The 14,761-nt window shown below is 59.1% G+C and overlaps 1 protein-coding gene across 1 annotated transcript in view; it reads left to right on the forward strand.

Moving 5' to 3' along the window:
* Window positions 1–14,761, forward strand: part of OPHN1 (oligophrenin 1) — a 57,326-nt gene that overhangs the window by 8,550 nt on the left and 34,015 nt on the right. The window contains exons 2-4 of the mRNA XM_065846172.2: window positions 6,394–6,489; window positions 10,809–10,870; window positions 11,829–11,900. Coding sequence (XP_065702244.1) covers window positions 6,394–6,489; window positions 10,809–10,870; window positions 11,829–11,900 — 230 coding nt within the window. The remainder of the gene's footprint in view (window positions 1–6,393; window positions 6,490–10,808; window positions 10,871–11,828; window positions 11,901–14,761) is intronic.

Below are 14,761 nucleotides of genomic sequence, written 5' to 3' on the forward strand. Positions count from 1 at the left end.
GCACAGGCTGCGCCGGGGGCCCCGCGCTGCCCGGGACGAACGTCGGGGCAAGCATCACAGAAAATGAATCCATATAGAATGCTTATAAAAACATTACAAATATGGGCTCAAGTGCCGCCCTCCAGGAGACCAGCACAAACCAGTCACTGGGAGAACGGTGGCTGCGCTGCCTGCTCGTCTTCCTGATCAACGGCGTCGATCACTAGGAAGGTCTAGGGGAGGAAAGCGGTGCTGGATAATTAGTGCTCACTTAATCAGAGGTGGGGGAAGAGCATATCATTCTCCCCCCAAACCGTAACCCGCCTCACTTGCATCCAGATTGCTCCAAAACAGACCAAGACATCCCAAAGTGTGGTTGTCCTTCCAACCTTGCTTGCTTGGGTTTGTTGTGTTTTTCCGGAGCGGAGCCCGAGCCTCTCCTGCCCGGGGCAGCCGGACAGGCCCTGCAGTGCCTTTACCTCCCCGAGCTGCAATCCAGCGTCACCAGGTTTGCCAGCTTTGCTGTGGCAGTTCTCCTTCGGTGGGTAAGGGAGGTAAAACAAGCATGAAAAATACACGATAAATTGGAAGAATCGCTGTGTTGGCCTTTTTTTTAAATTAATAAGTAAAGCATGCTTGTCAAACGAGTTTGTGGACTTACCAAGGGGGAGAGTTTATGAGGATGAAAGATGAGGTTTAGGACAGGGAGCAGCTGGGGTAGCAGAGGGTGGGCTGTGAGTTCAGGTGGTGGCACAGCAGTCAGTAACCAGCTTGCAAAGAAAAGGTCCCTCGGCAGAGACGGTTACTGAGAAATGTGTTTGTACGTGAGCCACAGCCGTGCTCTGCTGCATGGAGCCCGGGCTGCGCTGGCTGCTGGGGGGAGCTGCAGCCTGGGGAAGGCTCGGGCAACAAAGGGCGGATTAGAAGCGGTAAGTGTGTAACGGAGGTGTTAGACATTCAGCAAATTCCTTTGCAAAAGATTTGTAAAGTACAGCTAAATATAGGCAGTTATTTTTAGAAGTTCATGCTGGCAAGTGGAAAACCCATGTCAGGGTGTGCAAATGGGCTCTGAGAGAGAAACCCATGTCAGGGTGTGCAAATGGGCTCTGAGATAAACCCGTGTCAGGGTGTGCAAATGGCTCTGTGATAAACCCATGTCAGGGTGTGCAAATGGGCTCTGAGATAAACCCATGTCAGGGTGTGCAAATGGGCTCTGAGATAAACCCGTGTCAGGGTGTGCAAATGGGCTCTGTGATAAACCCATGTCAGGGTGTGCAAATGGGCTCTGAGATAAACCCATGTCAGGGTGTGCAAATGGGCTCTGAGATAAACCCATGTCAGGGTGTGCAAATGGGCTCTGAGATAAACCCATGTCAGGGTGTGCAAATGGGCTCTGAGATAAACCCATGTCAGGGTGTGCAAATGGCCTCTGAGATAAACCCATGTCAGGGTGTGCAAATGGGCTCTGAGATAAACCCGTGTCAGGGTGTGCAAATGGGCTCTGAGAGAGAAACCCATGTCAGGGTGTGCAAATGGCTCTGTGATAAACCCGTATCAATGTGTGCAAATGGGCTCTGCGAGATGTGTCGGTGCTGCCGAGTCCCCGCGACCTTGCCGTGGGTGAACACAGCGTGCTGGCTGTGCAGTGCTGGGCTGTTTCATTACCTAGCGGTAACCGTCTCTCATTTATGGAGCAGCAGGAGTGCTGTTTGCCTCGCGAGGTGCCTGTGCAGATCTGGAACTATCTGGGAGGCTGACAGGAAGGTTGTTTTTCCCCTCGTCCGTACAAGTCACCAGCTGTTTGTGTTGAGCGGCTGTGGAGCGTCGAGCGCTGCGGGAAGAGCGGTGCTTCTCTTCCCCTGGGCTGTTGTCCCCACCCAGCGCCCCCGAGGGCACGGAACGTGTTCCATGGTGACCAAGTGTTGGGAAGAAATAAACGGAGGTGCGTCCGCAGCTGCCGTGCACCAGGGTCTGGCTACGTTCCCCTGAAAAACTGCATTTCAGAGTTCAGTTCCTAACCCTAAAACTTGCCCTTGGCTTAAAATGCTCTTGTTGAAGTACAGAACGAACTTTTATTGTCTTTTGTTTGTTTAATTGAAAGAAAAAAAGACTCTGTGGCTGGTTTTGGTATTTCTGTTCTCAGGCTAGAGAAGAAAGAAGCAAAATCCCAAGCTGGATCTCCTCCGTACATTGGGTCTGTTCACTTGCGGTGCCAGAGCTCAGAACCGCTCGGGGTGCTCGCGGCGGACGGTGGAGCCGCTGCTGATCGTGGGGTGCAGGGCCCTCTGTCCTGTGCCCTCGGGCGGGGGAACCAGCAGCTCGGGGGAGTTTTGTTGTTTTTCAGTGTTCTAAAATGGTTCCTTTCTAAAACTCATGCTGCTTTCCCTCTGTTACAGCCCTGTCCCTGTGCCCCGAGGCGCTCTGAGCGCAGCCCTCCTGGGCACATTGCTCCTGGTGGCCCCTGCAGCTGCCACCAGCGGGGTTGTCACTGCCACTTCCATTGCCAGGTACTCGGGGACGTGTTTTCCTCTCTCGGCAACAGGGAACGGTTGCAGTTGTACAGATAGGATCCTAAATAAGCGTGGCCCTCCTCTGAGGAGTGCAGAGCCAATTCAAGATGCACGTCCGTGCCGTCTCGAGCAGCGTCCCCGTGCCCCGTTCTCTGGGCGCGTCCGCTCGTCCCGGTGGCAGCGTGCGGCGGTCCCTGGGTTGTGTCCCCGCGGGCTCTGTCCTGCCGCAGTGGTTTCCTTCTGTTTTAAATTCTAAGCATTGGGGAGAAAAAGCAGAAGCACAGCCACCTCCCGGTGGCAATCTGGGCTTTCTCAGAAGCCCATGGGTTCTGCGAAGATAGCAACAGTTTTTGTTGGTAGTCTTTGGTTACTACGGCTGCTGCGAAAGGCTGGAGGGAGGGTCTGAGCCCGGTCTTTGGGCTGTGGGGCACGTCCCTCCACGCTGCAGCCTCTGGAGGTGTGTTCGTGCGTACAGAAACACAACCGGAAGGTTCTTTGTGTGCCTCCTGAGACTGATGCGGCTGGAGCTGCTGCGCCGTGCTCCGGGCACGGCTCGGGTGGGCTCTGTGCAGAGGGCTTCGTTTTTCCTGCAGTAGGTTATCGTGGCTGCAGATCACAGACATTGGCATCGCTTGCTGGATGCTGGAGGAAGAACAGTCCTGGAGCATCCCTGGTCGAATTCATTTTGGTGTGTTTCCATGGAAACCGGCCGAGCTGCACCGAGAGCAGGCTGGGGCTGTGGGGGGATTTGCCTGTGTTTGTGGGGTGTCCCTGCTTGGTTTGCAGGGGTGTCCCCCCTCAGTCTGCAGGGGTGTCACCGCTCAGTTTGTGGGGTGTCCCTGCTCGGTCTGCAGGGGTGTCCCTGCTCGGTCTGCAGGGGTGTCACCGCTCAGTTTGTGGGGTGTCACCGCTCGGTCTGCAGGGGTGTCACCGCTCGGTTTGTGGGGTGTCCCTGCTCGGTCTGCAGGGGTGTCCCTGCTCGGTCTGCAGGGGTGTCCCCCCTCGGTCTGCAGGGGTGTCACCGCTCAGTTTGTGGGGTGTCACCGCTCAGTTTGTGGGGTGTCACCGCTCGGTCTGCTGGGGTGTCACCGCTCGGTTTGTGGGGTGTCCCCCCTCGGTTTGCGGGGTGTCCCTGCTTGGTTTGCAGTGCTCATGCTGTGGGAGCTCAGCCCGTTCTCCCCAGCCCCCCCATCCCTGTCCCCTGGTGTCACCATGCCACTGTTCGGGTGCCACCGAGGGAAGGGCTGACTCCTCGCCGAGTGTCTCTGAGCAGCGCGTGGCGATGCTCTGTGCTCCACATCAGGCCCGGTGCTGTCCCGGCTGCGGGACCCTGGGGGACACAGGACAGTCCCTGGGCACGAGCATCCTGCGTTCCCTCGGTGTGCGGTGCCGTCGGGCTCTGCTGCAGTGAGGCAGCTGCGAGTCACCCCGTGTTGATTCCCCAATAAACACCCCATGGTTAACACCGGCGCAGCACCCGGTGCTGTGCGTCCTGCGCGCCTGTAGCTCTGCGAGCCGCCGGCGTTCAGCCAGGGCTCCGTACGTGTGCGGGGACCAGGCGCGCTGGTCCGTACACTCTGCTTTCCATTACCGGCCCGGGAGCCGGGCCAGGCGCTGGCTCTCCCTCCGCGCTGGCCTCTCCTCCCCTAGCCCTGCATCTTCCGCGGTTGTTTTGCTGTGCTGGGGTCGGCGCTCGGCACCAGGCGGCTCCCCCAGGGCTGTCCTTGGCGGCTGTCACCTTGGCGCGGGGCAGGGACGGTGAGGACCTGTTGGCCTGGGCAGCGCGGTGGCACAGCGGGGGGAGCACCCAGGGCCACTGCTGGCAGACGGACCTCCTGCACCAGCTTTGCTGAAGGATGGGGATGTCTCCCCAAAACGAAAAAAATTATTCATCCCAGGCAAAACCAAACAGCACTGAACTAATTAAGGGGCGCTCGTTCTTCTTTCCACCATTAAGCTCATGTGAGATGTGGTTTATAGCACGTCCACTTGGATTTCCTTCAGCTAGACAACTGGCAAATAAACTTTCAGGCCAGACAACCTTTTGAAACAAAAATGTAACTTAAATCAGCTATACAGTTGATCTTTTTCTGTTTAAAATATATTGTGTTTGGCTTTTTCAAACCCTGCTCTGCTGTGGCCCTGCTCCTGTGCCTGTAAACCAGAGGCGAGCAGCTGGCCGAGCCGCATCTCCGGTGCGGGGCTGAACGACGTGCGCGGCGCCCGCAAACCCCCCGCCCTGCCCGGCACCGCCAGCGCGGTCTGACGGACACCGGACAGAGGGACAGACGCCCCGCGGGGCAGGGGAGGCCGTGGTGGATCCAGCGCCGTGCCGGCCGGGGGATGCTGGAGCTGTCGTGGCTACCGCTGGCTTTTGGAGGGGCTGGGTCGGAGGGCGTTTAACTGGGGTGGTGGGAGTTCACCCGCTAACAGGCACGGCCAAGGAGCGAGGAGGGGCCGGGCAGGGGCTGTCAGCAGCACCCGGGGGGCGAGGAGGGTTTGTGGGGACAAACAAAGATTCCCTGAGCGCCAGCTGGATGGGCCCGCGGCCCCAGCCTGGAGCGAAGGCTGCGGGGACTGAGAGTGAATTATTTGCTGAGGTTTTCCACCAAATCAATGGCACCGTTCTGTGCTGGAGTTCACCCATTTACGCGCTCTCAGCCCCCCGGCAGCTGTGCTTAAAAAGCCACATTCAGGCCTGAATCTGCCCATTCAGGAGCAAAGGTTTGACCCCTCGGAGGAAACCGCTCAACGAGGCTTTTGAGGGGAGAGCGGGGACCGGGCTGTCCCCGAGTGCCCCGGGCTCTGGGCGCCCCTGCCTGGGGCCGGGGGAGCGCAGCAGCTGGGGACCTGCCGGGGTCCCTCACCAACACTTCGTTTCTTTTCCCAACGTTCAGTTCAGCGTTGTCAAGTTTTTCTCTGCCCTTTGTAGCAGTGTTTCCGAAACCCCGTGTTTGCTGCCGTGGTGATAGTTCCTTTGTTACTGGGTCTGCAATGGAAAAGAGCAAAAATACACCCAGATCACCGTTTTTGTCAGGTTAGAAATGCAGGGGTAGCCTATTCCGTGTAGACGCAATTCCTCACTAATTCGCTCCTCGCTTTTGGCTGTTGTTTCCCTCCAGATTTAACAACTGATGGCAAAAGCGATCGTGCATGTCTGTTTTGTTAATTTGCACAGACGAAGTGGAAAGCCCGGCCGTGCCCCAGCGCGGCTGTGTCCCGCGGTCCGGCCCGGCTCGGCACAGGGGGCTGGGAGCCCATCGCACGTCCCTGCCGGTGCCGTCACATCTCCCACGCTGCAGCGTCCTGAGCTGCAGACGGTGCCGTCTCTGGTGCCCCCAGGAGCCCAGCCTGGGCCGCGGTCCGAAACGAGGGAAAACAGCAGCGTAAATCGAAGTCTGAAAGTGTTCCTTTGCTTTTGTTGTGTTGTCCACGTCCCATTCGCAGGTTCAGCCTCCCGTTTGTCTCCTGGGTGTGTGTTGGAGGCAGACTAACCCCCCCGAGAAGTGTGTAAGTGGTGCAGGCGTGCAGCCGATGCCCTGCGCTGTGCCGGTGCTGCCGCGGAGCCGCGCGTTTCCCGCAGGACCAGCGCGTCGCGGTCGCTCCCGGCGTGCAGCGGGACACGAGGCTATCGAGGGGCTGCCCTGCGGTTCGGTGCATCCATCAGTATTGTAGAAGCATTTTCAACAACACCGAGGAAGAAAAACAAAACCAAGTGCTCTTTGTAGCCCTTAGTGGGTATTAACACTGCGATGTTTTCTGGAGTGCTGGCATTCATGGTGCCTGTGGATTTTTCTAACCACCTCCCTATAGTTTTGTTCCCTGCAGGCTAAATTTCTAAGACTTGCTCCTTCTGTATAACAGTTTCAAAAATACACAGCCTTGTTGCTCTGTCCTCCTCCAGGTTACTCATCGGCAGTACAGAAGTTCTCCCAGACTCTGCAGTCCTTTCAGTTCGACTTCATCGGTGACACGCTAACGGATGATGAGATTAATATTGGTAAGTGTTTGATGCAAACTCAATAATGAGAAGGCCTCTCCTTCTCTAGGAATGTGCCTGCACTGACGGCTTTCGAACAGCATCACACGCCGGTCACTGCACCGCACACGCACCGTGTTACTTGCAGTGAAAAAACAAAGTGATTCCCTAGTGCATTTTACAAAGCTGAACTTTCACGGGTAGAGTTTCATGTCCCCGGTTCAGCGGATAATGGGTGGGAGCTGTTTTCTGCAGCTCCAGCCCCGCTCCCCGTGCCGCGCTGGACTGGGAGCCGGTGGCACCGGGCACCAGCCCCTGTCCCCAGCCCGGCGGGCGCTGCTCCCGGAGCTGCCTTCGCTCTGCTGGAAACGCCCTGCAAAACCAGCACTGCCCTGGAAGAGGGACCAGGCTGCAAGCTGCTGGGAAAAAGGAATCGCTGCGTGTGTCGTATGGAAAATAACAGCCAGTCTGTGCCGTGGGAACCTGTGGCACCAGCATCATGCTGCTCCCTACGTCTGCTATGGGATAAGCCATCCTGAAGCCGTTTTAGGTCCCTGCCAGCCCCACGTAACTGTGCAGGTGGCACCGCTGCACCAGGCGCTAAACCCCATGACCTAAATGCCCTAAAGCCAGCGCTGTTGAAATGAATCCTGCTCCTGGCCCAGCCAGCGCTGCTGAACAGGGTGCGGGGTGTGGGTGCTGGGGGGACAAGATCCCCCAGCCCCCGCTGTGACCCTGGCCATGGGACAGAGCCCTGGGGGTGCCCGTGTGCCATCACCCGGGCTGCTCCGGGGGCCAGACACAGGAAGAAAGAGCAAAAAAGAAGGTGTTTGTGAGGCTGCTGCTGGAGAGCAGCGGCCAGGGTGGTATTGCTGGTGTCAGGTCTCTCGGCCGTGGCCGAAAGGGGAAGGAAGTGAAGCCTGTTCTTGGGGTTGTTTTATTTAAAGCAATTTGAAACAGATTGCAGCTTACCATTCAAAGTCCGATTTCCTTTATGGAAAGTCTCTAGGTGAAACCCGCTGGAAATGAGTCACCCTCCAAATGTAACAGTAGAGGTGCTGAACTTCCAAACACATCTGAGTAAGGGAGGGGAAACCGTTGCCTTATAAACGCTCCTCCTGGGAGCAGAGGGATCTGAAGCAAAGAGCCGCTCAAGGAGAGGAGGGTCCCTGCTTGGCTGGGGGGACAAAGCCCCCGTGTCCCGGGTGGGAGCGGAGCCCGCGGGCAGGGGGCTGCTGCCGTGGGGCTGTGCGGAGGAGAACTGCTGGAAGTGGCCAAGGTTGAATGTGGGGTCGTGGGTGGAGGAGCACGGGAGATCCCAGCAAAGTGAAACACTCCGTGGTGAAATGAGCGTGTTTCCCTACTTCTGTTTTTGTTGGAGAACGTCTGTTTTGCTGTTTGGAGAAGTGGTCCCCGGTTTCCCAGCCTGTGCTGTGTTCCACCCCCAGCTTTGCCAGGCTCCCGGTTCCCCACCCCACAGCAGGGTGTTGGCGTCTCCCCGAGGATGCCAGAGATCTGCGTGGGAGCTCGTTCGATGTGCAGGAAATGGGAACGAAGCAAAACATCCACAGGCACTTCTTATTGTACTTCAGGGGCCGTGTTTGATCTGGAAGCAGAACTAATGGCACACTGCTTTCTTTGTGTGTGGGCGGAGAGCTGACACCCCCAGGTCAGGTGAGGGCTTTGGGTGCTGCGAGGGTGAGTCCGGATGCAGATGCTGGGTTCGTGTTGTTGGTCGTGAGCAGCACCTTCCCTGGGGATGTCATCAGTCACACTGCTGCGGTCCCTCCGACTGTCACCCCCACCCGCAGCTCCTTCCCAGAGGGACGGAGCGATGTGATCCGGCGGCTGTTCCTCCCTCCCAGGCACAGGAGCCACAGCTCCTCTGCTTTGAAGCAGCTGATGTTCCTGGCTCTGGGCAGCAGCCAGCGAGTGCTCCCAGGCAGTTCCCGGATCAGGGGTGCAGGCAGGGGTGCAGATGGATGCAGGCAGGGGTGCAGGCAGGGGGTGCAGGCAGGGGTGCAGATGGATACAGGCAGGGGTGCAGATGGATGCAGGCAGGGGGTGTAGGCAGGGGTGCAGGCAGGGATGCAGGCAGAGGATGCAGGCAAGGGTGCAGATGGATGCAGGCAGGGGGTGCAGGCAGGGGTGCAGGCAGAGGATGCAGGCAAGGGTGCAGATGGATGCAGGCAGGGGGTGCAGGCATGGGTGCAGATGGATGCAGGCAGGGGGTGCAGGCAGGGGGTGCAGGCATGGGTGCAGATGGATGCAGGCAGGGGGTGCAGGCAGGGGTGCAGGCAGGGGGTGCAGGCAGGGGGTGCAGGCAGGGGTGCAGATGGATGCAGGCAGGGGTGCAGGCAGGGGGTGCAGGCAGGGGTGCAGGCAGGGGTGCAGATGGATGCAGGCAGGGGTGCAGGCAGGGGTGCAGGCAGGGGGTGCAGGCAGGGGTGCAGGCAGGGGGTGCAGGCAGGGGGTGCAGGCAGGGGTGCAGGCAGGGGGTGCAGGCAGGGGTGCAGGCAGGGGGTGCAGGCAGGGGTGCAGGCAGCCTCCCTGCTCTGCCCTGCCGGATTTGGAAGTGTCCCCAGGCCGGCAGTGCGGGTCTGCCCCGGTGCTCCCCACACGGCTGCTCGGCAGCGTGGTGCAGGCTGAGCCCCGTGTCCGTGGTGCAAGGACAAAGGTGGAGTTTGCTCTGTGACCGCAGCTGGGAAACGTGTGCCTGGAGCCTTCCTGCAGAGCGAGGGAAAAGAAATCTACTGAAAATATTAGGCATTGACATTTTCCTCGTAAGTTCAAGCCTGGGTTTTTCTCCTTGCGACAGTTCCTGTCTTGGCTCAGGCTGCCGGTGTCTGTGCACACATCAGGTTTACACGGTGCTGAGTAAGCGCGGTGACAGTCGGTGTGTCAGCCCCGCGGCTCGGCGTGATGAACCACGAGGACGATGCCTGTGCCGGCTCCCCAGCCCTTGCTCGGGAAGAGCTCAGAAGCTCCTGACTCATCAGGACGGCTGTGTTTTGATGATGCCAGCGGAGGGGCCGTGTCACGAGGCTGTGGTTTCTCCCGTTTGTGTCTGTCTCAGCAGCCGCAGAGCGAGGGCTCTGCCCGGCAGCCCGTGCTGGCGCTGCGGCAGCGTTCCGGCTGGCGCTGAGCGGGAGGACGGGCGTTTCTGCTGAGCTGCCGCCTGGGGGTGCGGGCACAGGGCCCTCGGTTTGCAGGCAGAGCATCCGATACGGGGATGCACTGTTGCCGCATGTGCCTCGCTGCACCCCGGTCTGTTCCCCGCCGAGCCGGCTGTGCCGAGCCGGATGTGCCGCTCTGCTCAGGGCTCTGCCAGCGGCCCGGCGCTCCGAGGTGCTGTGCTTCCTTCTCAGGCAGTGTTTACGTGGCCCAGCAGCGCTCCAGTGCCGTGCAAGAGCCGTGCAGGGCTTACAGAGCCGCTCTGGGGTTACAGCCGGCAGCGTGAGGGTGGCCAGGGCCGTGGGACCCGTCCCCAGCACTGTGCCGAGCGGCACCGTGGGAACCCTGCCCAGCAAACCCCGGGCGGCTCCCGCGGGCGCTGGGCTCGCAGCCCCGTGTGCGTGGGCAGGTGTTTGCCCAGCCCTGTCCCACCCCTCCCGCAGAGCCCGGGCTGGGGCCGTCTCCCGGTTTCGGTGCTGCAGGGGTCTCCTGCTGGGAGCATTTTCTGCCCTGCCACAGATCTCGCCCTGTCCCATATTCCCTTTGGTGGGCAGAGAGCGGGGCGGTCAGTGTGGTGTCAATGTCCGTGACCGGTTCTGTACCTGCTACCTTTCTTCTTTAGGTACACAGACCTTGTTCTTCGTGTTGCTGAATGTCATCTTTGTCATTCTGGGCTGTTTTCATTTCACAGACTTGCCCTGGCCCTGGGAAGAGGCTCCAGCTCCTCCCAGCTCCGGCAGAGGCGCCGGGGCCGTTCTGGTGCTGCCGGCAGCGTCCAGGCAGGGCAGGAGCCCCATCCTGCCCGCAGAGCCGGTCCCACCGCGCTCCCTGGGGCCATCAGCCGCCCTTTCCGCTCATTTACCGCTTCCCTGCCACCTGCCTCACTGGCTTTGCAGTACAACTCTAATGAAGCTGATTAACATCATCTTCCCAAGGTGTTATCTGCCTCGTTGCTCCGGCAGCAGGCGCTCCCCTCCCGTGTGTAAATAAATACCCCCATGGCCTTGCCTCGCTGGGTTCCTGCCAAAAGGCACCACCTCTTCTCCGGTTTTTGGCAAGCGTTTGGGAGGCGATGCGGGGGTGCAGCCGGGTTCGGGTACTGCGCCTTGTCCCGTCCCCCGTGCCACGTCCCGGCTCCGCTCACCAGCCTCTCCTCTTCTTTACAGCCGAGTCCTTTAAGGAGTTTGCGGAGCTGCTCCAGGAGGTAGAGCTGGAGAGGTCCATGATGGTAAGATGACCTGAACTGTGCTCTGATAATTACAGCCTTGTCGTTGTGTTTAATGCTAATTCACAGCACCGCGTACGTTGGTGTGAAGCTTCCCATGGGAGGGCAGCTGGTAGCGCTGGCACTATTGCACGTTGTACCACGTCTGGCGACGGCGCCGTTGCCACGGGCCCCGAGCAGCACAGGGAGGTGCTGGGGGGAGAGGTGGTCCCGCAGTGTCCCAGCCCCCGTGCCAGGCTGTCCCCGAGCCCCAGCGCCCTGCCTGCCCCAGCGGGTGTGCTCAGCACAGCCAGGTGTGTCTGAGCGCTGACAGCCTGGTCTGTGACAAAACAGGATTAACAAAGAAGAGGCAAGATGTATTTTTAGGTTACTTTTGCCAGCGCAAGCAGGCAGGTCCCCGCGGCACAGCTCCCGCAGAGCCACGTGCTCCCGCTGCGGCGCCAGCCCCGGCTTCCCCCTGCACCCCAATTCCAGGAGAAGGCGAAGGCTGGGCTGGGTGCGGAGCTGTCCCAGCGCCGGGCGCGCGCTGCTGGGCTCCGCGCCCCTCGGCCTCCTGCGCGGCGGGAGCTCGCGCCAGGCTGCTGGCCCGGCCAGCGCCACCGGTCCCCTGCGCGGGTCCCCTGTGCGGGCAGGGGACGGGTTCTCCACCTCCTGTGTCCCATGGGGACAGCCTGGGCCGCGGGGCTGTCGCTGACAGGACTGTCCCAGGACACAGGGCTGGTGGCAGCCTGGGGACACCCAGCTGTCACAGCATGTCCCAGAGCCTCCTGTGCCGTCACTGCCGTGTCTGTGTATTCTGGATGGGGAAAAGTGGATACGGATGGGTTAAGTGGCTTTACCTACGGACAGAGAATAAATGTGCAAGTTGGAGACATTAAAATCTCGGAGTTCTTGGCATCTGGCCCTGTTCAGGAGAAAATGAATCTGTGTCCTGTAATTAAACTCTTCCTTTGCACCGTAGGTACAAAACGCTAGTGACTTACTGATCAAACCTTTGGAAAACTTCCGGAAGGAGCAAATAGGATTCACCAAGGTAAGGCTTGATTGATTGCTTGCTTTAAATTTGACAGATGCGTTTTCTATTGCTATGCTTGAATTCGGTATTTTGATCCAGTTGTGTTGTTTTGTTTTAAAAAGTGGAGGTTGTTGTACTACGTTTTGAGTCCGTGCTTTCAGAAGCTCCCCCGTCTGGTGCCCACTTCCAGCTGCTGGCCCGAGGCAGCCTGTACCGTGACTTTTAGTCTGATTTTTCAATCATAAGAGGCTCCAAAACCTTTTCCTGAATTCTCCGGGTTCTCTCCTGGCCCGATTCCAGTGCTGTGTCCATCCCGAGCGAGGGGCGCTTGTTCCGAGCGGTGGTCAGGAGATACTTCTCGCTTCTTCCCCTTTCTCCCCTTTGTCAGTTCAGCGCTGCTGAGAATAAAATGCTTCCCATCGATAAGGGAGCGCTGGAGCGGGAGGGAGGAGGAGCAGGGGCCGGCAGTCCCAGCTGGATCGCAGTCGTAGGGCTTTTGCTATGAAATGTTTAAATAAAGCGTCTGATGAGTCTTTCAGATGGATCAAGCTTTTAAAGAAACAAACTATAAAAAGCAAATCCTGCACATGTTGAGCAGAGGAGATTATTTTTCCTTTGTTTGCTATCAAGAAGTCCAGGTTCCACGTTACTCCGCAGCAGCCTGAAATAGGGCTGGCCCTGAACCAGCTCAGAAATGGAGGCGTTTTGGAGAACGCTTGGGGTTTGGACTCAGCCCAGCCCATCTGGAGTCTTTGACGTTTGATAAATGCGGGGTTTGAGGAGCGACCCCGATCAGCGCCGTGCTGCAGCGTCGCCTCGTGGCGCAGCGCGGGGTGACGTTCGCTCCCCGGAGGGCTCTGCCGCGGGCCCTGCCGCCGGCGTCTGTGTTCTGAGCACGTGGACGTGCCGAGGACTGAGAGAAACCCCCTTCGTTATCCGTCTGCATTAACAACAGGGCCAGCACGTGGTCGTGGGAAGGAGTTGTGGGGACAAGGTCAAGCTTATTTTCCTCTCTGTTTATGGAGCGCTGAAGTCAAGAGGGCAACAGTCTGCAAAGGTTAAGATGAGGGTATTACAGTGTCCTTTGGGCTGTTTTTCTCTTGAGCGGCGCTTCAGGTGTGTGAGGATGACTTGGTCTGCAGCCAGAGCCTGCTCTGCTCGAGAGCCGTGTGCCCGCAGGTCCGCACCCGTGGGTCAGTGCCCGTGGGTCAGTGCCTGTGGGTCCATAACCTGTGTCAGTGCCCGTGGGTCAGTGCCCGTGGGTCAGTGCCTGTGGGTCCGTACCCTGCATCGGTGCCCGTGGGTCAGTGCCCGTGGGTCAGTACCTGTGGGTCAGTGCCTGTGGGTCCATACCCTGCGTCAGTGCCCATGGGGCAGTGCCCGTGGGTCAGTGCCCGTGGGTCAGTGCCTGTGGGTCAGTGCCTGTGGGTCCGTACCCTGCGTCAGTGCCTGTGGGTCCATACCCTGCGTCAGTGCCCATGGGGCAGTGCCTGTGGGTCCGTGCCCGTGGGTCAGTGCCCGCCTGTCACTGCGGCGCTGCCGCCCGGCAGGAGCAGCGCGAGGCTGGTGGCGCCGGCGCAGCTTCACCGCGGCACACGGCCGTTCCTCGGCGAGCTGGGCTGTGCCGCGGCCCCGCGGAGCTGCTGGGCGCAGGAGGCGCAGGGGAGCGCGGTGCACCCACCGTGTTCGCAGTGAGCCCGCGCCGGCAGGGGACACGTGCGGAGGCGACAGTTTCTCCGATGCCACCCTGCAGCCGTGAGCGGGCGCGGGTGTCAGGGTGAGCACAAAGCCGGGCCGGGCTGCGGAGCAGACCGGAGACATGACACAGAGAATTTGTGCCCTCTGCTTCGCTTCCCGTATTTTGGCAGAGTCGCCTTCTGTGAGATGTTTTCTGTTCTCTTTGCAAGATGCTGAAGCCAGATAGGAAGAGCCGTTGAATGGGGTCGTTGTGGTGGCTGTGGCTGGGCTGCAGCCAGCCCGTCTGACTCACACATCTGAGTCTGCATTAACCCGGGTGCGGGTGCGGGGGTGTCCCCGCTCAGAGCCTGTGCTCCCGCGTGGGGCAGCCCCGCTGTCACCGCACCCGCCGCGGCGCCCCCTCCAGCCACCTTAACCACGGCCCCGGCGGATCGGTGCTTTCCCCGTGGCTCGTTGGTGAACGTTTCTGTGTGGAGGCATCAGGAATCCCAGCGGAGGATCTGGGAGCCCCTGGGCTGCAGCGTTTCTGGGCACGGGTGGCACCGCGGGGTCGCGTGAGGAGGGAGCGGCCGGGGGCTCCGGTTTGACAGTTCGCAGCAGCTCACGTTTCATCCTGATTCCACTCGGAAGGAGACGGTTTTGGGTTTGTTTCTTAAGAAAAAACCCCAAACCAAACATGAAGACGCAAAGCAAAAACATGGAAGGGGAAAGGCTTCTTTGGGCTCATTGTGAAGCTGCTGGGGGAACACTTACTGTGCTCTAGGGTGCTGAATGAATGCAGTCTGTCTTGAAAAGTTCTTACATAGGAGGCAACATGTATTCTTAAAACCACATAGTTAATTCTATTATTAATGTTTCATTCATAATAATTTCAGAAAAAAGGGAGGACAGTAACTTCTACTTGTTTTTATCTCTGTGGGAGCAAGATCTAAGGAGCATTCGGGAGAGCACAGGGGATGGGGGGAAAAGAGCGGGCGGAACTGAGTGTGCTTTTATAGAAATGCTCTTTCTACGCCCCCCACAGTGGCATTTTACTTTTTAGAAATGATCTTTTTGTAATCAACTGGTGGTGCATGACACCGATCGGTTGAACTCCGGTGTGAGGTATATTTTCCATGGGAACACGTTTCTCTTCTCGCGCCCCCCGTGTGCCGGGGGCGGCGCAGCAGGACCCGCTGCCA

This window comes from Patagioenas fasciata, chromosome 11, assembly GCF_037038585.1.
Source record: "Patagioenas fasciata isolate bPatFas1 chromosome 11, bPatFas1.hap1, whole genome shotgun sequence".
In the NCBI taxonomy this organism is placed as follows: domain Eukaryota; kingdom Metazoa; phylum Chordata; class Aves; order Columbiformes; family Columbidae; genus Patagioenas; species Patagioenas fasciata.